This window comes from Pagrus major, chromosome 8 (genome assembly GCF_040436345.1).
Source record: "Pagrus major chromosome 8, Pma_NU_1.0".
NCBI lineage: Eukaryota > Metazoa > Chordata > Actinopteri > Spariformes > Sparidae > Pagrus > Pagrus major.
This window is the reverse complement of record NC_133222.1, coordinates 33,718,164-33,741,475: the sequence shown is the minus strand read 5'-3', so window position 1 is coordinate 33,741,475 and position 23,312 is coordinate 33,718,164. Positions and strand designations below refer to the sequence as shown.

Genomic DNA, 23,312 nt, shown 5'->3' with positions numbered 1-23,312 from the left:
AAAACCAGCTGTTACAGAACAGCTGACATACCGTCATATTTGATTTCTCCTTTACCATGTGATACGGAAATAGCAAGTTCACATTGGCTTTATGGTGTGACTGATTTGACTAGTTATTTTCCCTGCACATAAGGAACAGGCTTCTAGCAACCTTTCATGATAAGCAAAGGCATGAAAGTATTACAGACAACAGTTGAAGAGCAAATGTTTAATCTTTATTGTTTCAGCATGGATTATATCATATTATATGATTCAAGACAGTGAAACACAGTGTGCTTTACTCAGCTGCATCTTTTCCCTGTAAAAAACAGATGAATGGTTTGTGTGAGTTTGATGTTAATTAGCTTTAGGTGACATTTAAAAAGTAAATTTTATAGTATTGCCTAATGCTGTGTAATAGGGTGAATATAATACTGTTAAGAAACTGTTCTAACATACTGACATAAATCAGAAAGAATAATGGGAAATATTTAGTTATTTTTCACGAAACCGACATATATTTACCTTGCCAGAGTCACGGCTCTTTGCTCTCATTTTGTTGACCTGGGACTCTGCAATGTCAGCACGCTCCTCAGCCTCCTCCAGCTCATGCTGGACCTTCCTGCACTTGGACAGGTGAACATTGGCCTGCTCCTCCTGTAATACAAGACAGAGGCAGATGTTCAAAAGTCCTACTAGGTCTAGTATACATGAAAAAAAACTATGACATAGTATCAAGTTCCAACTTTTTCAAATAAATGTTTTGTCCTTACCGCTTCCTCAGCCTGCCTCTTGTAGGCCTTCACCTTGAGCTGCAGCTTGTCAACCAGATCCTGCAGCCTGTTGACATTTTTCTTGTCCTCCTCAGTCTGCAATAGAAAATATAGGTTTGTATGTTTAAATGTATTCAATGTAGTTATGTTGGATTGGTTTGTACTGTACATGTAAAATCTTGATGTAACCGTACCTGATAGGTGAGCTCTTTCACCCTCCTCTCATATTTGCGGACACCCTTAACAGCATCTGCTCCACGTCTCTGCTCACCCTCAACCTCTGTCTCCAGCTCGCGCACCTTCACAAGCCAAACAAGTATATAATATTAAGAATAAATATGTTTTCTTACATTAGTTTGACTGTACATATCTTGACAGAATTTTCTTACCCTGGACTCAAGTTTCTGGAGCTGCTTCTTGCCACCCTTCATGGCCAGGTTCTCTGCCTCATCCAGGCGATGCTGCAGATCCTTAACAGCAACCTCAAGGTTCTTCTTCATCCTCTCCAGGTGAGCGCTAGTGTCCTGCTCCTTCTTCAGCTCCTCAGCCATCATAGCAGCCTAGAGGACAGAAGATTGAAATATTGAAAAATAAGATTTTGGATGGATATAAAGGAGAACAAAGAGAATGTAAACCTACATCAGTGATGGCCTTCTTGGCCTTGTCCTCTGCATTCCTTGCTTCCTGAACAGTGTCATCCACTTCACTCTGGATCTGGACCAGATCAGTCTCAAGCTTCTTCTTGGTGTTCATAAGGCTTGTGTTCTAAAGGAAAATAATATTAAGTACATTAAGTCACCACATGATTGATTTTCCCATGTTGTTTAAACACTGGTTGGATTTTGAATAATTAAAGAAATGATGTGAAATGTGTTCATTCACCTGAGAGTGCAGAAGTCCAACACGCTCACTGGCGTCCACCAGCTCCTGCTCAGCAATTTTGCGGCTTCTCTCCGTCTGTTCCAGAGCAGCTCTAAGTTCCTCAATTTCAGCCACCATGAGACCGTTTCTGCGCTCCACCATAGCAGCTTGTTCCTTGACGTCTTCCTGGGCTCTGACAGCGTCATCAAGGTGCAGTTGGGCATCCTGGTGAAATAATATCAGCAAATATATTTACGTGGATGCCAAAATGTAGGTGCACTGACCATAGTCTGTATAACAACTGTATGTCTTACAGTACCTTCAGCTGTGCCTGCACATTCCTCAGCTGCTTCTGGGACTCAGAGGCCTGGCGATTGGCGTGGCTCAACTGAATCTCCATCTCATTCAGGTCTCCCTCCATCTTCTTCTTGATTCTCAGGGCATCGTTCCTGCTCCTGACCTCAGAATCCAGAGTGCTCTGCATGGAGTCAGTCACCCTCTGACTGTTCCTCTTGATCTGCTCCATCTCTTCATCTTTCTCTGCCAGCTTCCTGTCCACCTCACCCTTAATCTGGTTGAGCTCCAGCTGGACACGCAGGATCTTGGACTCTTCATGTTCCAGAGTTCCCTAATTATGAAAAATAATTAAATATTAATCTCGAATTTACGATTTATTTTGTTTTTTCAAGAAGAAGAAGAAGAAATGTACCTCAGCCTCTTCAAGAGCTGTCTGGATCTCAGACTTCTCTGTCTCCACCTGCTTCTTGGCCTTCTCCAGCTCATGGATGCTCTTACCAGTCTCACCAATCTGTTCAGTCAGATCTGAGATCTCCTCTGCAGAGAGATGCATGTGTTTCATATTGTTAAGCCTCAAAATGTTAAACATAAATGCTTCATTACAACACATAAACATGTGTAGAATGCATTATAACTTGTATAATGTGGTTGAACTCACGCTGCAGGTTCTTGTTTTCACGCTTCATGGTCTCCAGTTGATCCAGAGCTTCCTCATAAGAGTTCTTCATCTTGAACAGCTCAGTGCCAAGAGAGCGAGCCTCTTTCTGAGATCCCTCAAGCTCTGCCTGACCCTCCTCATACTTCTGTTTCCACTCTGCCAACACCTGAATAGCACAATGAATACAGTTCAGTTTATGCAGCAATATAAAGATAAATAAATATGTAAACCATTGTTTTTGTTCGGCCACATGACGTAATGTAAAAGTTGCTACCTTGTCAAAGTTCCTCTGCTTCTTGTCCAGGTTAGCAGCCAATCCATTGGCCCTCTCCACATCAATCATGAGGTCCTCCACCTCACTCTGAAGCCTCTGTTTGGTTTTCTCAAGAGAAGCACACTTGGAATTCACTGCCTCAATCTGCTCCTCAGCCTCCTGGAGACGCTGGGCCAGCTTCTTCCTGTTTTAATAAAGTGTGATTAGTCATTCAGTAAAGTTACTTTAAGCCTTAGCAACAAGAACTTGCAATGCCCGTTCTTAACACATGATATACCCATCAGTTATCTTAAGCCATGCAGGATATACAAATAACAAATCAGCCCAATCTAGGAGAGTAATTTTTCTGGCAATTACTTGTGGTGCTTTAATTATGTTTGAGAACTAGACATTTATATTCTGACAATAGCAGATATTCTTTGTGAATGAATAACACTGGTGCAACACAGATAGTTTGCATAGCTCCCAAACAGAGTTGTACACTGTTGGCTGTCATTGTTCTCCAGGACAGGTCTGAAAGGCCTTTGGGTCATTTCCACCCTTTTGGTGGAACAATTTAGAAATACCACAATCTTATATTTATGCCATTATGGTAATTAATGTCTTAACTATCAAGATGAACATATGAAAGTGGGGCTGCAATTTAAAATATTTGTTCCAAGATGGCCATTTAATTCTTTGAATGAGACTCACTTGGATTCCTCAAGCTCCTCAGTGCGCTGGATAGCATCAGTTTCATACTTAGTTCTCCACTGAGCTACCTCACTGTTAGCCTTGGACATTCCACGCTGCAGCTCAGCCTTGGCCTCCTGCTCCTCCTCAAACTGCTCCCTCAGCAGGTCACAGTCATGGCGGGCTGATTGCAGTCCATGGGCAAGAGCATTCTTGGCCTGGTGTAAGACACAATATTCAGTGTGCAAAATGTCTAAATAACACATGAAGTTTATCAGTACGATTGATGATTTCTTACCTTAACCTCCTCTTCAGTCTGTCTCTTCAGCTCCTCAATCTGCTGTGTGAAGGCCTGTTTGCCTCTGGTCAGCTGGGAGACAAGAGCTTCTTTCTCTTCAATTTGACGGCTGAACTCACCTTGTGGGAAAAATATCATGATACAGATCAGTTTGTGTCCCGTTTCTCAATAATACACAACAGATAATTCTCTGACAACTTATAAATACCATTTTCTGTCAGGAGACGTGCTTTCTGTCCACCCATGTCATTGATTTGACGAACATTTTCATCATTCTTGGTCTTCAGTTCACTCAGTTGGTCCTCAAGAGTACGGCATATTTTTTCAAGGTTTCCCTGGTAAAGAAAAAAGAGATCACATCAGCAATCAGATTTATATTACTATTTACCTTATTTATTATACTAATTATGGTTTTTAAATGCCATTTAATGCATTGTGTACCTTTGCTTTAGCAACAGCCTCCATGTTACTGGAGAGGTCATCAATCTCCATCTTGTATTCACTCTTTTCCTTCTCAAGCTTCTGCTTGACACGCTGGAGGTTGTCGATCTGCTCTCCCAGCTCAGCAACGCTGTCAGCCTGCTTCTTGCGCAGAGCAGCAGCAGTGGCTTCATGCTGCAGAGTGGACTCCTCCAGATCACGACGGAGCTTCTGGAACTCAGCCTCACGCTTCTTGTTCATCTCAATCTGAGCGGCAGTGGCACCACCGGCCTCCTCTAGCCTCTCACTGATCTCCTCAAGTTCCCTGGAGAGGTCAGCTCTCTGCTTCTCAACCTTGGCACGAGCAGCACGCTCAGCCTCAATCTCTTCTTCCAGTTCCTCAATACGAGCCTATTGAATGTAGGTTTTTTTTACTTTTAGTAAACTTTCAAGATTAATAAAAAAAATGGGAAATGTATGCGGTATTCTTTCATGTAACAAAATGTGTCACCTGAAGCTCCTTGATCTTCTTCTGAAGCTGAGCACCCATTGACTGCTCATCCTCAATCTTGCTAAGGAGCTGACTGACTTCAAAGTCCTTCCTGTTGAATAATAAGTAAAGCACATAGTATGAGTTCATATCGTGACCATTACTTTAAAAAGAGTGGTTGTTTTACAAATTCAAAAGCATTGTTACTTTTTCAGTTTCTCATCAGACTGCTGCTTGTCATTCTCAAGATCCATGATGGATTCCTGGGCCAGTTTCAGATCACCCTCCAGCTTCCTCTTGGCTCTCTCAAGGTCCATACGCAGCTTCTTCTCTTGCTCCAGAGAACCCTCAAGCTAAACAGTAACACAAGTTTTAAATCATCACGTTCAAGGCAAATTTTGCCTTAGCAATCCAAGTGAGTTTGTAAACTTACATCATCCACTTGCTGCTCAAGCTTGGTCTTGGCCTTGGTCAGAGTGTTGACTTTGTCTTCCTCAGCCTGCAGGTCATCAAGAGTCTGCTGGTGAGCCTCCTGAAGGGCTTTCTTTTCCTTGGTCAGCTTAGCAATGCTCTCATCCTGAGAGGCCATCTCCTCAGTCAGGTTCTTCACCTAAGTTTGCAAGAAATATGTTGTTATTACATGGTAATCCTTAAATGTTACTTGATATGCTAAACATATTGATATTTACCAACCTTGTTCTCAGTGGCATGTTTCTCCTTCTCCACTTTGGCCAAGGTAAGCTCCAGGTCATCAATATCCTTCTTGAGCTCAGAGCATTCATCCTCCAGCTTTCTCTTCTTGGCAGTGAGCTCAGCATTGATTTCCTCTTCATCTTCCAGTCTCTCAGTTGTCTCTTTGAGTTTGGCCTCCAGCTGGATCTTGCTCTTAATAAGTCCCTCACATCTCTCCTCAGCATCTGTCAGATTCTCTGATTCCTAGTTTGTATGATGAAAATAGATGTTAGCACTCAACACTGAAAACATGGAAAAGCATGACTCTCTGTTGATGGGTACTTACAGAAGCAACTTGCAGCTGCAGGTCATTCTTCTCTTGCAGCAGGGACACCATCTTCTCCTCCAGTTCCTTCTTCTTGGCCAGGGCAGTAGCCAAGTCTGACTGCATCTTCTCATAGTTCTCCTTCATCTGTTGCAGCTCCTTCTCAGTTTCAGCACTCTTCAGCAGAGGCTTGATCTTGTAATACACCTTCATCCATGGCCAGTGTTTCACATTCATGAATGAGCGAACGTTGTACTGGATGGTAAAGACGGCGTCCCTGTGGACAAGAAGATGCTATTATAGACAAAGTACATTTTCATTATTGGTGTTCCCAGTGTGTACTCAAAATAAGCTGTATTAACATGCCTCCTCTCCGTCATCTGAACAAACTCCTTTCTCATGAGGTAACCACGGCAGAGAGCCTGAGTCATGGTGACTAAAGCTGCCAACTTGTCATCTCTCATCTCCTCAAGGGTACCCAGCAGACCGGCCTTGAAGAACACCTGAACAACAACATTAAGAATTTTAATTTATGTCTGCACACTTTATACCAAACATTAAACTAGAAAGGACGGAGTGAGCGCACACCCCATGCAATCATCTGCCTTAGTTTTATTAAGAAACTTTTTTTTTGTTTGATACAGTTCTCAGGATCTCAGATCTTTATCAAAATGCTGTAAACATCCGAAGACAATTATGCTAAATGGCTGATAGCAGCTTTGCAGAGTCATCCATATTATAAATGTATTTGGTGAAAATATGACTGAATTATTTAGGTGGAGTAAGGGTATTTTCTCCCAAACTCAGAATAGGTGAGCAATAATAAGAATCAATAGTAAGAATCAAGGGCAGAAATAATTTTGCATCTCATTCCCTTGTTTTTAGAGTAACAATGCAAAATGCAATGTTCATCGATGGCCACATGATGGTACTATTTCACTGGATCCCTTACTTGTTCTTCGGCCTATGTTCTTATTTCCTATCACAATCATTTAAATTCGGTAAACAGTTTTCAAGTTGCTATTTTATTATATAGACAAACGTTGGACTAAAAAACAACCAAGATGTAGATATTCTGCCAGAAAAAAACACATTAGACTGGATGACATGCCCTCTTGGTAAGAAAACTGAATTATGTGAATGTAATCAAGATGCCTACCTTGGTGTGTCCAAATCTGTACTGGTCATGATCAACATCAATTGATCCAAGCAGCTTCTCTGAAGCCTTCTTGTTATCAATGAACTGGCCCTCAGGGATGACACTGGCATTCAGCACCTTGTACCTTTTTATGAGAGGTTAATGGTTAGTGTGGAAAAAAAACAAACAGCAGTCGGTATTTACGTTTTATTAAAATATCAATTGTTACCTCTGCTTGAAGTCAGCATAGAGGATTCTGCTGGGGAAACCTTTCCTGCAGATTCTGATACCCTCCAGCACACCGTTACACCTGAGCTGGTGGATGACCAGGAAGTTCTCCATCAGACCTGTAGAAAAGACATTACCCAATTACTTCTTTGAATGAATAGTGTCTTTGTTAAAGCAGCACAACATGAAGTAAACATTACCAGTAATACAAAACCACACCTCACAGAATCTATTAAGATTATGTTGTCTGTGTACCTGGAGTCTTTGACTCATTGGGAATCAGGCAACGCACAAAGTGAGGATGGGTGCTCCTCAAGTTAGTCATCAGCTTGCCCAAGTTCTCCTATAGATCCAAAATGATAAGACTTGTCATGAAATGTCACAATTGTACGGTTCAGTATACACTCAGATTCGATTTTATAGCCAAGTTTGCAATGTTAAACCTTACCCTGAACTGTGAAGACACAGTCTGCATGGAACCACCCTTCTTCTTGCCTCCCTTCTTGGCACCACCGGTCTCTGTTGACAATTTTATGTAGACATGTTTTGTTTGAAAGAGACAAAATTTACATGAAAACATACTTTAAGAGTATACTGTAGTTAGGATCATACCCTCAACAACTGGAGGATACAGAAGATTCAGCAGCTTAACTGAGGACTTCTGGTACAGCTGGATAACAGACTCATTCAGTGGATCCTTGTTCTTGTCCAGCCAGCCAGAGATGTTGTAGTCCACAGTACCAGCATAGTGTACCAGTGAGAAGTGGGCCTCAGCCTTGCCCTTTGCTGGCTTTGGCTTCTCAAAAGCTCTGTTTTTGCCAAGATGCTGGTCATACAGCTTGTTCTTGAAGGAACTGTCTGTGGCCTTGGGGAACATGCACTCCTCTTCAAGGATGGAGAAGATACCCATGGGCTTTAAAAAGTGGGAAGAAATATGTCATTAAGTGATATATTAAGTCAAATTAAAAACAATTAGAATCACAAAATGTTTATATCATTACCTTTTCAATCAGCTCAATGCAGGCAGCCAAGTCCATGCCAAAGTCAATGAACTCCCAGATAATACCCTCCTTCTTGTACTCCTCTTGCTCCAGGACAAACATGTGGTGGTTGAAGAACTGTTGCAGCTTCTCATTGGTGAAGTTGATGCACAGCTGCTCCATGCTGTTGTACTGTGAGGGTACAAAGTTTCAGCATAATACCTTGCAGGCAATAAGAATGGTTCTGTCATTAAAATCATTGGCTGTTGAATTGTTGGAAATTACACTTACATCAAAGATTTCAAAGCCAGCAATATCCAGGACACCGATGAAGAACTGTCTTGGCTGTTTAGTGTCCAACATCTGGTTGATACGGATGACCATCCACAAGAACATCCTCTCATAGATAGACTTGGCCAGGGCAGGCACTGAGTTGTTCACCTGGATAAAAACAATGAATATGAAATGATTCAATTCAGTCAGCCGTTTTTTGTTTTTTTTAATGATGGATTACTGTTATTTTGAATTTCCTTTAAAGAGGCGAATTAGGTAAAAGAATCAAACCTTAAAAGTTTAATATTCTTTTTTGAGCCATTTGTTAACATACAAGGAACTAATCAAAACGAGTGCATCTCATGCCATGAACCGACAGTGGATAAATCTAAATGCAAAACAAAAAATGATACGGTGTATCTCAGTTACCTGAGGTACAGTCTGTCCCTTGGTGACAAACTCATTTCCGACCTTTACTCTGGGATAGCACAGAGCCTTCAGCATGTCAGCAGAGTTCAGACCCAGCAAGTAAGCAACCTTGTCAGCATCTGAAAACAGTTCAGTGATTTACCGTCAATTCATTTAGTATGTGACTGTAATTTTCCATTATAATCTAACAGAAACTAGTCTGATTAAGATTTTTTCTGCTGTTGTTCATAAGCTTTTCACTTTGTGTTGACAGTCAATACTCACCCTCTGTGCCATCAGGCTCAGCCTGCTCCTCACGCTGCTTCTGCTTGAACTTCATGTTACCATGGTGGAGCACAGCACCAGTCATCTTGTAGATGCTCATCTTCTCTTCACCAGTGAAGCCCAGGATATCAATAGCGTTCTGTTTTCAAAAGAGGTTTCCACACAAAACATTATCACTCTTGAAAATACTTTTAGAGACAAGAGAAGAGCAGTTTTGATATTGCATCTCACAAACAAAATATCTAAGTATTTTAAAGCAATCACTCACATCAGTGGCTTCCAGCTCAACTTTGTCATCAATGCTGGCCACAGTAATCTGACCCTGGCTGCACATGGGGAAGTCGTAGGGGTTGGTTGTAATGAGTGACATCTCTGCACATCAAAAAGAGATGACAAGCTTATTAGATTGTTCCGAATGAAAACTGTAAGCAGGTTTAAGATTGTGCACCACAACTGTTTACCGATCAGCTCAGGGATGTGGTTGGTCATCATCTGGTAGAAGATGTGGTAGCCTCTTTCATCGGGAAGCTGGAATGTCACTCTAGACTTCTCCAGCAGATCTATAAAAGTTGTTCATAAGTTAAAGCCTGGCCAAATGTCGATCCCAATCATTTGTATGTACTATGAGAATTGTCACTTACATGTCTCAATATCAGCACTGGACAGTTTGCCAGTTGTGCGGAAATGGATCCTGATGAATTTACCCTGTTTGGAACAAAGACATTTTTAACCTACACCTAATCATGTTTAACAAGACCTCTTTCATGTGTAGAAATCCCTCCATACTTACGAAACGAGAAGAGTTGTCATTCCTCACAGTTTTGGCATTACCATAGGCCTCCAGCAGAGGATTGGCTGCAATAATCTGATCCTCCAGAGAGCCCTATAATCAAGGTTTAGAATTGATATCAGAAAATGACCGGAAAAATAATCAGTTTTCAAGGAACACTGAATTGTAATTGTCATGCAGTAACATACTCCCATCTTGGATTCCTTCTTCTTCTCTCCACCTGCAACTGAGATTGTTGCAAAGTACTGGATGACACGCTTGGTGTTCACAGTCTTTCCGGCACCAGATTCTCCACTAGGTATAGAGACAGACTTTTAATTATTTGATCAATATATTTGATTATCTTTCACAAAGTCATCAAATGTGTTACTTACGTGATCAAGACAGACTGGTTCTCCCTATCTGTTAAATGAAAAAGAAAGGACTTAAGTAGGTTTTCCTGCAACAGAAACTTCATATACTGATAAATACTACTTTGTTATATTATTGACTTACCAGTAAGCATGTTCTGATAAGCATTGTCAGAGACGGAGAAGATGTGGGGTGGAGCCTCCATACGCTTCTTGCCTCTGTAGGCATTTACAACTTCCATATCGTACACTGGGAGCCACTTGTAGGGGTTCACAGTGGCACAGAAGAGCCCAGAGTAGGTCTAAAAGTGATCATAGAGAATCAACAGTTAACTGTATTCATACTACAAGTATAGCCATTTTCAATATTTCTATTTTCTCATTTGGCAGATTGTCTTACGTAGATCATCCATGCTGCATAACGCTCTTTGAGGTTATACAGCACAGAGGCTTCATTGAGATGGGTCATCATGGCCATATCCTCAATTTTGTCGTACTTGGGAGGGTTCATTGGAGTGACGTCATCTTCTTTAGCTACCCTCTCCTGGAACAGGACAGATGTCACATTGAGAACTGATCATATTTAATCTTAGTTGACACTGAATTCATGATACCAACCTCCTGAGTGTCCAGGACTTTGACGGTGACTTTGCCACCTTCTTTCTTGATGATTGCTCCCTTCACGTACAGCTCCTTAGCATCAGCAACGTAGCAGGCAGCTTTGGCATCAAAAGGTTTGTTTTGAGCCTCAATTCTCTCCTTCTCTGGCTTACGGAGGTAGATGGCAGCTTTGCCATAAATGGCCATCTCGGCGTCCGTACTCATGGTTGCGGCTCACGTCTGTTACACAATTACATAGAATTGCCATGTTAGGCCAATGTTTTAAATTCATGTATTTAAACAGCACTTGAAGTTGACATATTTTCGAATAGTAGACAGACATAGTAAAAGCCGTTCAGACTGACAAACTGATTGTTGTTGCATTTAAAACTAACTGTTATCCGAATAGGGTGAACAGCACCTGAACCTAAATTAAACATCCATCGATTTGTTAACTAAGCATGCTCATCCTTTTGAGGGCTTGGGGGTTGGATCTGATCCCAGCTGACATTGAGCAGGAGGCAGGGCAAACCCAGCACACAGGGCTATCACATAGATACAGACAACCATTCACGCTCACATTCACACCTATGGGTAATTTAGAGTTGCCAATTAGCGCAGGCACAGGGAGAACATGTAACCTCCACACAGCAAAGCCACAGCTGGTACAGCAGGCTCAAACCTAGAACCTTAATGCTGTGAGGCCAGCCAATGCATCACTGTGCTGCCCTCTCATTAAACATACAAATACGTAACCATGTCAAAAAAGTAATCAGTGGTAAAAGTTGTACCTACCTTCCCCTTCCCCTTGCGTAAAGAATGTTTTATTCCAGAATCCTGTTGAAAACATTGTTTTCATCAGTGCAGGAAACAACAAAACGTTAATTGTAAAAAAAAATTTAAAAATATGCCTACCAATATTATGTTGTAAAGGGACAAGGAAAACATGCATTTATGTTGTGTGAGAGAATTTCATGGAGTGCACTGAATAACCATACATTCATATTTTGTAAACCAATTTCTGTAATGAGGGAAAAAGGAAATTGCTGAAATGTTAACAGCAGATAACCTCACCACAAGCAGGAACTTCACTGGTCTTCTGCCACACACTCTGAAGCTCTTCTTGGACTCCTTATATTCAGTCTGGTTTGCTTACAAAGCAAAGCTTAAAGCAGGCTAACGTGCCAAATAAGGTCAGAAGGACAGCTGTGACTTAAAGCATTTGAAGAATTTCGCTGGCACTTAATCTGGGAGAATCCCTAACTGAAGCAAATATCTTTTTGTTGTCTTTTAAAACATTGGATATATGTATATCTATCCAAATAAGCAGGAGATGAATATGTGATTCAAATGTTTACATCCAACAATAAGCTGTTATTATCACTCACATCTTAAGGTATTAACACTTTTAAGATTCATTCCATGAGTGTGCTACATTGCCCACTTCACTACTGTTCTCTTCAACTTCTCTAAAATATCAAAGGAGTACTAGGAGAAAACTATAATAATAATAATAATAATAATACATTTATTTATTATTATTATTATTATTATTATTATTATTATTATTATTATTATTATTATTATTGTTGTTGTTGTAGTTATTTCACACTGTAATACATTTTAGGAAAGTAGCTTAAGCTATGAAAATGGCTGAGCAGAATATTCTTGTATCTGTGATGATGTATTTATACAAGATTTCACCATTTTGAAATTCAATAGCTAGCATGTCTGTCAGCTATTGAATTCATTATAGGTGGATGACAGTTTATTTCATGGTATCTAATTGTTTGCTTTTGAAATGCTGGTGGCTGGGGTACAAGCATTTTTTTTGTGCTTGTTTTGTCAATTTTTTGCCCCAAATAAACCTGCTTGTGCTGAGGCAAGTGGATAAATTTTCTTTTTATACAGATTAGGGTCACACTACTTTTGGTACATCCCATGATAGCATAGCGGGCATCTTCAGGAAACATATTTGGCCCCATCACAGCTCAGAACAGATTTTTAATTTATTCTACTTCAAGTTACTGAGTTTTAATGCTGCACATGATTTTACAGGACTCCTGCTGTTAACGTCCTCAAGGACATTTGGTCTACATAGTAGAATAACTTTGATTGAGTGATCAGGGTGAGCCAGTTGTCTATTAACTGGGGGTGCAAGGAGATACACATGTTACTGTATGTCTCTGTGACCTGAGTGTGCGTGTTAGGTGATCTCTGTCTTACTCCATCATGTAATTTGAGTAGTTGAAAAGATTGCAGTGTGTAGGTGAAAGAAGGGGGCATATTATTAAAGAGTGGGAGGGGACACAGCTTGTCCTGGATTGGTTTACTGTGTACTGACTAATTGAAAAGGAAGTTCTGACCAAAACTGAATACTGCTTTAAACTGCAGGAGGCATGCTGTAAGTGTTAACAATATTTATACCAACACTATTTGTACTCTTGCATCTAGCTTGTACTTGCTTGACTTATATGGAGACATTGAAGGTTGTTGTTCATTGATGCTTTTTATATTTTTATATACTTATCTTGCATGTACATTATAATTAAATGTTAATTTTACCTATTTTTGTTCAGCTTTGTTGTCGTTTTTTGCTGAATGTTTCACTTTCTAAAAAATGTTCTATGAACTGTGTGTAACTTTAAGAGCAAAGAAAAACCCAAGTCAAATTCCTTGTATGTGTACATACATGTACTTGGCCAATAAAGCTGGTTCTAAAAGTTGCTACTCTGCTTTTCCTTAACTGGATGTCACAAAATGCCTTTAATCAGTGTATTGATGGTTGGTTTTACAGAATTGGTTGAACATATGTTTGTCTATGTTGTGAAAAATCCAAATGCCCAAAGACAATGTTCCAAATGCAATTTTCATACAAATGCACAGTCTACCTAAGCTATGCTGGGTTAGAGAAAATAAAGTGAAATAGTTAGGGTGCATCAAGTGTGAGGTACAATGGAAGTGCATTGCACCTCTGACATCAAATAAGACATCCATGTTTTGTCTGACAAAATCACATTCCTTCCGACTTTGCTACATTGAGAAAATTAACACTTTTTAATTTATTCAGTGTTTAAATATAAATGCCCATTGTGAGTTGACTAATACTGCACTGTAAAATCTGAAAAAGTGATCTTACTTTAAAAAGTCAAGGAAACCAGTTTCCTCAAAATTACCAAGTAGACTAATAATTTTAAGTTGTTTGTACAATTGAAATTTAATAATTGACTTTACTTGGTAATTCTGAGGCAATCAGTTTCCTGGCCTTTGAAAGTAAAGTACAGTATACTGCAGATAGCCACTGGAGGGCTAACTTCAATAGGTAACTGAGACGTCTACAAGCTGTGATTTGTGAGCCATATATCACCATATGGCACAGGCTAGTCACGCTCACCCTATCATTTAGCTTGATGCTCAATATGCTTCATTCAGAAAATTGAGAGAAACATGTTTCTCATATATAAATGCTTCTTGTCGAATTCTGTTTAGGATGATTTGATGTTAAGGTGATGGTTCACCCACCCTTGCAGTCACAGTGAGCATGCATTTGATTGATAACTTACAGCAGAGCCCTCCTACTCCAGAGTTTACCTCATTTGGTCTGATGCTACAGTCATACTATCTGTTACTTTTGAAAGAAAAAGGTCCGAGATACTATTTGTATGGCTCACATGGTGACGTGTTTTCCTATTCATTTATGCTCACCAAACATGATGATTACTTAGCTGAATTCAAACAAGAAGTTACATTTTTAAAGTCATGTCTTAATTGAGAATCTGTATGATCAGTCTATGGATTTGGTTTGAGTCCCTAAAGGAATCTAACAAATTCCCATCCTCCAGCACTGTCCCACTAGGAGGATGGGCATCATCTGCTCATTTAGTACAACAGTCTGTTTACAAAGAGTGCAAGTCCATGAATCATTCAGAAATGTAATAAATGTTTTATTTCATTACATGTTTCCTTAAAAGGTCACTTTACATGTGTTGTGTCACACTGATCTAATTACACCAGCTCAATGTAATGAGATAGGTGTCAGGAGTACTTCGAAGGAAGAGACAAGCTGGGAGTTCAGAGGTCAGGAGGGGTAGTGTTGTGGGAGGGGTGGGAGTTTCGAGGCACACAGCAGTTGTTGAAGCTATATGTAAAAAGACAGTCAGCTGATGAGTTACCAAACTGAGAGCATGGTATAGAAAAGCTTTGCCCTCTCATGGTAGAATCTATTTGTGTCTAACAGAAAAACAAGGATAAAAGAGATTGCAGCTCACCAAAGGGGGGGGGGTGGGGGGGGGGAGCAGACTGAATGAGCATCTTGCTTGTTCAGGGTACAAATCATCTTTGAGCCTTGTGGCGATCCATTATTGGAGCACTACAGCAGGTGTGAACACAGATCAAGGGTGCTTCATACATAAATTTAAATATATGATACTGATATTACATCCCCACTTCTTTTTCTCAATTATGGCAAAAGAACTGGTTATAATAATAACTTGTCATCTCCTCTCAGAAACTCAGACTGCTTAAAATCAGTTTATAGATCCAAATTTGTATTTATATTGGTAGAAAAAAATCATATAGCAAAAAAATGAAAGCCATAGCTTAAGAGTCTCCAACTCTTTCTGCAATGGATCCTGAGGGGACTGGGGCTCTTCAGTTAAACAGCACAAGACACATGGCAGACTTCCAGTCAGTGCTTGTGCCTCTCTCTGAAAGATTTGCATCTTCTGTAGTAAGACTGGGCTTTTTGCAACCTCGCTGTACTGAAATAATTTAATAATACACATACATTTAATCATGTACTGTGCAACTGTGTAAAACATTTTTAAATTAATTGATTTTACTGGCAATTGGATAAAAAAATTTAAAAAACACAAATTCCAAATCTGATCAAATTCTGATCTGATAATCAGAAAAATGCTGACTGTCAGATACGATAATCAGTCAGGCTGATAATTAGTTGAACCATAGTATATAGTGTAAAGTACAGACATGTAAATATTGTATAGTTTACGTTTACCTGTGCTTTTCATACTTGATTACATTTAATATCAGATACTTTAAGACTTTTATTCCAGTACTTTTTGTATGGTTGCCTTTCACGTTTACCAAAGTAATATTTTAATACTTTTAATCAAGTATGACTTTAGGATGCTTTTTTTTTTTTACAACACTGCTGAACATTAAATGAGACCTTATTCAGATTGAGTGAGTTACTCAGCAAGCCACAGACACTCATCTGCACCCTAACGACCATTAAACCTTATGAATCACTGTATTGTCTGAGCAGGGATCATCTGCTGTCCCTCTGTGCAGCAGGAGCCGGGCCGTGTTCCTGGCAGCTGGGCAGCTCTGCGGCACACTGCTTGTTTCATGTAATAACACTGGACCTCATCTGTCTCGCCCCTGCTTCAAGAGCCTGAGCACAACATTTGCGAACTCAATAAATCTTCTAACAAAACGTCCCTCCCGCCAGGATGAATTAAACCCATGAGTTATAGAGTATGTCCACAGATCTATCCACCGTATGTGTCCGTGTCCGCGCACACCAGCAGCCTGGCAGCAGATCTGGATTGCTGTTGCGCAGAAAACGAAACCGAAACTATATTCCCTGCCTCGGTTTCGTTTTAAAATAATAGGCACCACGGCTGCAGACAGATGCAGTCTACGACAACGGTAGTTGGTAAGTGCTCTTTTTATTCAGTAGTATAAGCTAACTTTTAAACGACGATGAAGTGGCTCAGGTACTGAGCACCTGAGCCGCTCGTGTTTGAGTCAGCACAAAGCGATGCTCGTTACCTTACATGACCTCGAGGCTCTGAATGAGGGCAGAGCAGGCTGGAGGATACGAGAGGAGGAACAAAAACACACTTTCTATCGATTTTCATTGGCAATACATTTACACTGAAGGCGCTAGAGACGTAATGCCGGTCCAAAATAAATAAATAAAACTCCTTACGTGCGCACGAGCTAGCTGTGTAAAAAAAAAAACTGCATTATAAAGTGCTGCGTAGACGCGCGTCTCTTATCTTCCCATGATCTGATGTCGCAGTCTGAGAAACTCCTCATGAATGTCCATGTGAACACTACTTGTCGTATTAATGCGCCACAGAAACTAGTGAAACTAGATTGTAATCAACTGAATCCTCCAGTAACTGAACTATTTCTCAAACAAAAGCCCAAGGGAAGGTGAAATAAAGTTGATGAGATGCATGTATAAAGTCCTGAGGGAGCCGACCAGAACACATGTTTGATATACAAGTTTTAGTGTATAAATGGGAGTGAAAAATGTCCATTAACTAGTTGAAGACAGCAAAATATACGAAATGAGATTAGCAACTTTGAATTAAAGATGCAGTATGTAAGAATTAACCACCTGTTGAATTCAAAACAAATAACTGCTGCTAACTGCAGCTGCCATTAACTAGTTAGCTCAGTTTACCAGCAGCTAGCAGCCCAGACGGGGAGTTTGGGGAAACAGGGCAGCGTTGGTCTAAAGCACATGAGCTTCACACCAGGGCACGGCGGGGCTCGCTGGTTAGCATGCTAAATTCAGTATATATCTGTGCAACATCAGAACTCTTATTCACTTTGTGTTGATAATTTTAGTTATTTTTTGAATGTTTGTAACTTACATATTGCACATCAAACAAAAGAGGTGCAGTGTCTTGCTCCTGCATATAAAATGGACTCGTCTACTCCACTTTTCACTGTGACTTTCTGTGTGTATGATGATGATGATTTAAGTGATCATCAGGTTCATAGCCCTCCAAAGTGTGAGTTATGTTGCCTATGTTGTGTGTTTACATTTTCCTGACTAATGGGAACAATAAGATTGTAGATAGCTCCGTATTAGTTCAACCTCTTTAAGGTATTTCAGTCTGTGCGACCTGTTTTTTAAATTTTTTTTTAAGAAAAATTATGCAATTAAAGATGCAATATGTCCAAATTGGCCATATAGGAGCAACCTGTCACCACTATAACTGCTAACTGCTGCTAACTTCTGTTTACTTGACTGCTGCTACCGTTAGCTTGTTAGCTCAGTTAGCCGTGCAGCTAGCCGGACTTCCGGGGAAGTGTTGGTGTTCACACTGTGAGCACAGAAGCTTTGGAGGGCTAGGAAAAGAGGTTTTCAGGCACGAGGCTACCTTGTTAGCATGCTAACTTGAGTATATCTCTGCAATACAGTACATAGGCTAGATTTCTACATCACATGAATGCTTAATCTTAACATTGAATGTTTTTAATGGAATTCTTACATATTGCACCTTTAATTCTTTTTTCAATCTGAGGCTCATTGACCATGGCGTAGTTTCTGTGAAGAACATGTTAAACTAGTAAGGCACTCAGTAGAGCGCATACCTCCTCTGAAGTCCAACAGTCCCCTTTAATTCAATCCAACCAAACTCGATAGCCTCCATAGATACCACCAACCTTAATACATGTGATTTTTTTCATCATGATCCATGCATTATTCGCGGAGAAATGAATGAAAATCTTGAAAAAAGCACTACCTTGCAATTTATAACAAAATCCTTGATCCATCCCTTTATCCAGTGCTGCATCAAAAGTTAATGGGGTCTATTGTCATCCAAGTTTCATGAATTTGTGTTCAATAGGGCTTTTTTATTATAATTTCCCTAAAATACTTTATGTATTATGTTTGTGTACCAGCTGATGGAGTCTGACCATGGATGAGGAGTTTGACCCTGAAAATGTGAACTCCGTCTTGCATCAGGAATCCTCAGAACTGCTCACCATCATTAACAGTCAATTACCCACAGTCATAATGGAGTTGAGCCAAATGATGCCTGGTAATGCTGGTTTGAACATCAACCACCTGGCCTCTTCTGCAGCAGCACGAACAGAACACATTAGAGCAATGTTGGAGTATTTCAGAGCGGCCAGTGCTGCAGAATGCTGTAACTTCCTTCAGAGTGTGTGTATGTTGTGTGAGAACATCCCCATGCACCTGGAGTCGAGGCTCATGTCAGTGGCTTGGAATACACACAGTGAGTATAAAATGATGCTATGAATGTTGGCAAGTGGTGCTAGTCCCAGGCTAGTTGAGTGTTTACAGTTTGCAATGTGAGAGCGTCCTCTGTCACCCACACTCCGAAACTCACTTCAGTCATTTTAATGAGTCAGTGTTTAGCTTAATATGAATAAATCTTGAATGAGCCTCATATACATATCTCTGGGTTTAGGGGAACAAATTGTTCAGTGTGCCTTTACACAGCAGGAATAATGTGAATAACGATTTAATGTGCTGTAAAGAGTCATTCAACAAAGACCACACAGGACATACACTGTGACTGCATACCTCTCAATGAGTTGCAACCGAAAGTGAGGTTTTTTTTCTTTCTTTTTTTTTCTTGGGGAAGCACCTTCTATTACAGCACTTATTGTGGTGCAGCATCACAGCAAACTGCTGTTTTCTGCCCTAAGTGATTCACCACCTCTCCTGCATTTATACAGTGTCTTTGTTATATCTCAGGATAAAACAGAACAAATTGGCATATTATGTTCATTAACTCTTTTGTGTTTGACTTGAATGAGGTGATCTAATATTTGGGTGATTATTTTTTTAAATTGTGGTTATAACTGGTGGTCAAGCTTCTCCTGCTTAATAACTGTGGGAAATGTGTGTTCTGTTTGAGCTGTACCTTCAGCACAGTGCTAACCCAGGAATGAGTGATTGCTGAAATAGGCGCACACAGTATGTGCTAGGCTTAACTTTTATAGGCCATGTCTATTGTACACCTCCTCAGTGTGGAGCATGTCAACATGACAACTTAAATCGTATTTTTATTTAATGCTCATATAAATGCTTTTGTTGGTTCAGCAGTGAAACATTTGATTACACATTTTCAGAGTTGAATCACCTTTTTAATTATAACCATTCAATATTTTTGCTGACCATAAATTATACATGTTTTTAGTTTCTTGCTCTGCCGTTCTCGAAGCACCTGCAACCTTTTCAGGCAGGGCCTCTCTTTTTTCTGTCCTTACTTACATGTCATTTGCCTCAAAGCCACAGATGCCCTGCATGTTGTTCTGTTCACTGCATGGAGTGGAATAATGAACACTAAGTCATACTTACTAGCTCAGTGTGGTTAAAACAAAAAGTGTTTCTGTACTGGCTTGGCCCACATGATGACTTTCTGTTTTTTTGTTCAGCTGATGCCAAACAGCTGCCAGCCACAGAACCAGTGTCTCTGAGAAACACAGGTAGTTAACATTTGTCTCTTAATGTCTGGTGTTTTATTTACTTGCATGCACATCTTGGCCCTACATCCAATGATTTAAAAAGACAGCGTTTCCTCAGTTCACTAAACTTTATGCAAGCTACTTCCACCACCTCAGTTATTGTTGACTCTGTGCAAAACCAAAGCAGCTCCCAAAGATGAAATACAAAGTAAAGAAATGATCCAATGGTCTGTTTTTGTTGTATTATCTCTATTTTCTTTATAGTAAAGCACCCCACAGTAGATTTAGCCACACTGACAAACTAAAATGGAAAGTGAAAGGCAACTTTTGGGAGAAGCAGCGGTTTGTCAAACAATAACAGTTTTTTCTTTTGTTTCAGTTTGGTAATCCCCAGATCCTCTAGATGATATAGAAATTAAAAGCATGCTGCTAAGAATAGCAAAGTATGCAACATATGCTGAATTCTTGCAGTGTTCGTGATAGCATTAGTCTTTTTGGATGGTTTTATTTTGGTAACATTTTATATATGCTGTATATTTATAAATTTTTCATACTTATCATTTTTTAATGCACTGTATGTTTTATATATGTGTTTCTATACTGTAGATGTTTGTGAAAATTCCAGTCCCAGTGTAACGGATAAGAAGTCGTCATTGCTGCCCTCAGAGCCACAGCTCGTCAAACGCCCACGGATTGGTAGAACATACACAAAGCACTCAACTGTGTTACATTGCAGCTACAATCACATGCACAAACCAACCTGGCGAATGGCCAATCACTGGTTAAAGTCCATGGATACAGTGTGGCAGAGTCGGCCTTGTTGCCAATTTTACTTACTGGCAATTGCAGAACTGTAACAAACAGAATAAAAAAAACAACAACCCAAAGTGTGTCTTCATAGCTTTAAAACTGTCAAAAACCACACAAGGTCATTTGCTACTATATATCGTTTGTATTTTTAAAGATTTTTTTTTTTTTAAAACTTTGTCGGAGATGAGAAAAAAAACATTTCGACATTTCAATATAAAACATATGTTATGAGTTGCATGGAATAAACCAGGAAGAGTGAAATCATTTTTGGTGTGTGTGCTCGTGTGGGTGAGCATTTGTCATGGATATGCCTATGATCCGTCTTAAAATGTTGTATTCAGTTCTCATAAAAAAAAGTGCTGCCTGCTACCAAAGTCAAGATGTAACCATATAATTGCATACTGACTTTTATAAGACATAAAAAACATGGGCGAAATGACAAGTTATCATTCCTAGGTCATGTGTTAATTGAAGGAGTAAAGCAGGCATCTCAGCTATTTTTTAGACTGGGTATAACATTACCAGGGTCAGCCTACTTCTCATGTTACTGAAGAACTAAAGCAGGCTTGCTCGAGTAACTAAGAACCAGCCCCCTATCGAATTTACGTTAACAGCATCAAATTTTGTTTTGAATAGTTTAAGTCATTTGGATTCCATGAGTCATTTTATTCGTCAGACTTTTTCAAATCAAATAAATCCTGTTTCTTGTATTATGACTTATTTGCTATAAAAGCGTGTCTTTACACACAGGAAAACAGGAAATTGTCTGTTGAAACTGCAATTAAATGTAAAAAAATAAAGGACAATCTGGCCCCAGGGGTGCGGCACATTAAAAATAGGGCTGCTGTTTACTTGTGTGTTGCAACTTTGCACCACCCCAAGAGGTGAGAGTGAAAGTTTTGCTTTGCAAACTATGAATAATTTGTTTAATCCTTCTTTTATAATGTCTCCTACCCACAGACCACTGGCAGCAGTACGTTGTTGCAGTGATGGATTTACTGCTGAGCAGGTGGGAGCAACTCAGTGAACTGTCGAGAGAGGTCCTGCTGGAGAATGTGTGGGTCAGCCCAAGAACGGTGATGAGAGGCAGGGACAGACCTGATAAAACTCCTGGATCAGCAGATAGAGGGAGCAGAACACCAGGTTACCATGAAGTCCTCTTACTGTACACCAAGAATCTGCTAAATATAACTGGAAATCTAATGTTAAATATGGTTGATTTCGAAATAGGTGCAATATCGTACGCGCTATTGAGAAAATCTGACATTTAAAGGGTTAAAAAAGAAAATAAGAACACATCTTCTATGTAGACTTGTCATACAGACACAAAACCTTCCTACTAATGCATAATTAAAATCTGTTGTGCGCTAACTAAACATTTTTTCCACAAATTCAGAGTCTGATGGGGATTTGGGGTTTTCGGATACCAGAGTGACATTAGAGACCTTCCTACAAGGATGTGCAGGAAAGGTGACTGTTTTTGTTGGCCAGTCTGGATCGGGAAAAACTCTGCTGATGTCTGTTTTAGGACAGCAGTGGGCACATGGACTAGTAGGTTGACATTTTTGTCATTATTCAGTTTCTTTTTTTTAACAATTTTTTGCATTATCATGGATGCTCTATGCCAATCTGCTGGATCAGTTTCAGGCTGCACAAACAAATCCTTAGCAGCACATGGTACATACAGTAGTTCTCCCAAATGCCTGTGAACAGACTTTGATTCCTTAAATTTTTCCATCTCAACTTTATTGTCTCATTTTGTCTTTATTTCTCTCTCCCACATCATCCAGGGCCCTGTCCCTTCATCGTTCCTGTTTGTCCTGCTAGAGTTTCGTCAGCTCAACTTGTTGTGCCGCCCTCTCTCCCTGTCTGAGCTGCTATTCCGACACTACCTCCCTCCAAAAGGGGGTGACGATGAAAAGGTATGTAGGTAGCAATACCAGGACAGTACCTTTATAAATCCCAGAAGAGTGCCCGAAAGAGTTTGTCCTGATGGAAACATTAATAATTTCCTGAAAATGTAGTCTTCCAAAGGAAAGAACCAAGTTTCTTCATACCCTAACTCGAACCCTTCATAAACTCCTTCATGCTACATAAATTATGGAACATAAATACCTATATGCATAAACTGGAAGTGAATCCTTTGAATTTGCGTCGGGGTAATTGTAAGCAGCAGAAAAATGATGATGATGATAACGTAGTCAGCATCTTCGCTTCAAAAGTTTGACATCAGGGAAACACTGTCCGTCCTTTGACTGCATGTGAGCACCAAGCATCGATGTTATACACACTGGGTCTCATTCATGAAACGTTAGTAAATGTGTGCGTAGATTTGCACATAAAAGCCTACGCTACTAAAAACCTACTCCGGATTCATGAACACCGCGGGAAACTCAGATCTGATCGTAAACACGTGTGTATGATCGTGAATGCCAATCCATCGTAAAGTGACAGCGCGCTCCCGGTAATCAGCTATTAGCATAAATCCCCGCCCATGAATTGCCAATGAACACCATATAAGGAG

General features: G+C 40.0%; 2 protein-coding genes across 4 annotated transcripts in view; one reads left to right on the top strand and one right to left on the bottom strand.

Moving 5' to 3' along the window:
- Positions 1-220: 220 nt before the first annotated feature.
- LOC141001424 (myosin heavy chain, fast skeletal muscle-like) lies at positions 221-11,614 on the bottom strand. Its single transcript, XM_073472494.1, has 40 exons — positions 11,567-11,614; positions 10,790-11,011; positions 10,572-10,715; positions 10,317-10,473; positions 10,196-10,223; positions 10,010-10,115; positions 9,822-9,914; positions 9,673-9,736; positions 9,493-9,591; positions 9,300-9,403; positions 9,032-9,170; positions 8,768-8,886; positions 8,357-8,506; positions 8,087-8,257; positions 7,698-7,998; positions 7,534-7,604; positions 7,341-7,428; positions 7,087-7,204; positions 6,879-7,002; positions 6,086-6,222; positions 5,741-5,996; positions 5,416-5,658; positions 5,156-5,332; positions 4,930-5,075; positions 4,744-4,834; positions 4,254-4,643; positions 4,021-4,147; positions 3,813-3,931; positions 3,536-3,732; positions 2,843-3,026; positions 2,569-2,734; positions 2,323-2,447; positions 1,933-2,241; positions 1,635-1,838; positions 1,392-1,517; positions 1,142-1,312; positions 947-1,051; positions 753-848; positions 505-636; positions 221-298 (listed from the first exon to the last, which is right to left on the bottom strand). Exons 2-40 carry the CDS (start codon positions 10,994-10,996, stop codon positions 278-280), a joined length of 5,805 nt encoding a protein of 1,934 aa, XP_073328595.1. The 5' UTR covers positions 10,997-11,011; positions 11,567-11,614; the 3' UTR covers positions 221-277.
- Positions 11,615-16,405: 4,791 nt separating this feature from the next.
- The window catches only part of nlrc5 (NLR family, CARD domain containing 5), a 39,407-nt gene continuing 32,500 nt past the window's right edge, over positions 16,406-23,312 (top strand). For 2 of the 3 annotated variants that reach the window (XM_073472066.1, XM_073472065.1), the window contains exons 1-7: positions 16,406-16,451; positions 18,443-18,780; positions 19,949-19,999; positions 20,585-20,674; positions 21,749-21,931; positions 22,185-22,339; positions 22,579-22,710. In XM_073472066.1, coding sequence (XP_073328167.1) covers positions 18,459-18,780; positions 19,949-19,999; positions 20,585-20,674; positions 21,749-21,931; positions 22,185-22,339; positions 22,579-22,710 — 933 coding nt within the window. In that variant the 5' untranslated portion in view covers positions 16,406-16,451; positions 18,443-18,458. The remainder of the gene's footprint in view (positions 16,452-18,442; positions 18,781-19,948; positions 20,000-20,584; positions 20,675-21,748; positions 21,932-22,184; positions 22,340-22,578; positions 22,711-23,312) is intronic. The other variant, XM_073472067.1, reaches the window with a different exon arrangement.

Coding starts and splice junctions, on each gene's coding strand:
- LOC141001424 (XM_073472494.1), bottom strand. CDS start 10,996: ATGAGTACGGACGCCGAGATGGCCATTTATGGCAAAGCTGCCATCTAC. Junction 4,835..4,929: donor TCTGATGAGAAACTGAAAAA/GTAACAATGCTT, acceptor ATTATTCAACAG/GAAGGACTTTGAAGTCAGTC. Junction 3,027..3,535: donor GAGGAGCTTGAGGAATCCAA/GTGAGTCTCATT, acceptor TTATTAAAACAG/GAAGAAGCTGGCCCAGCGTC.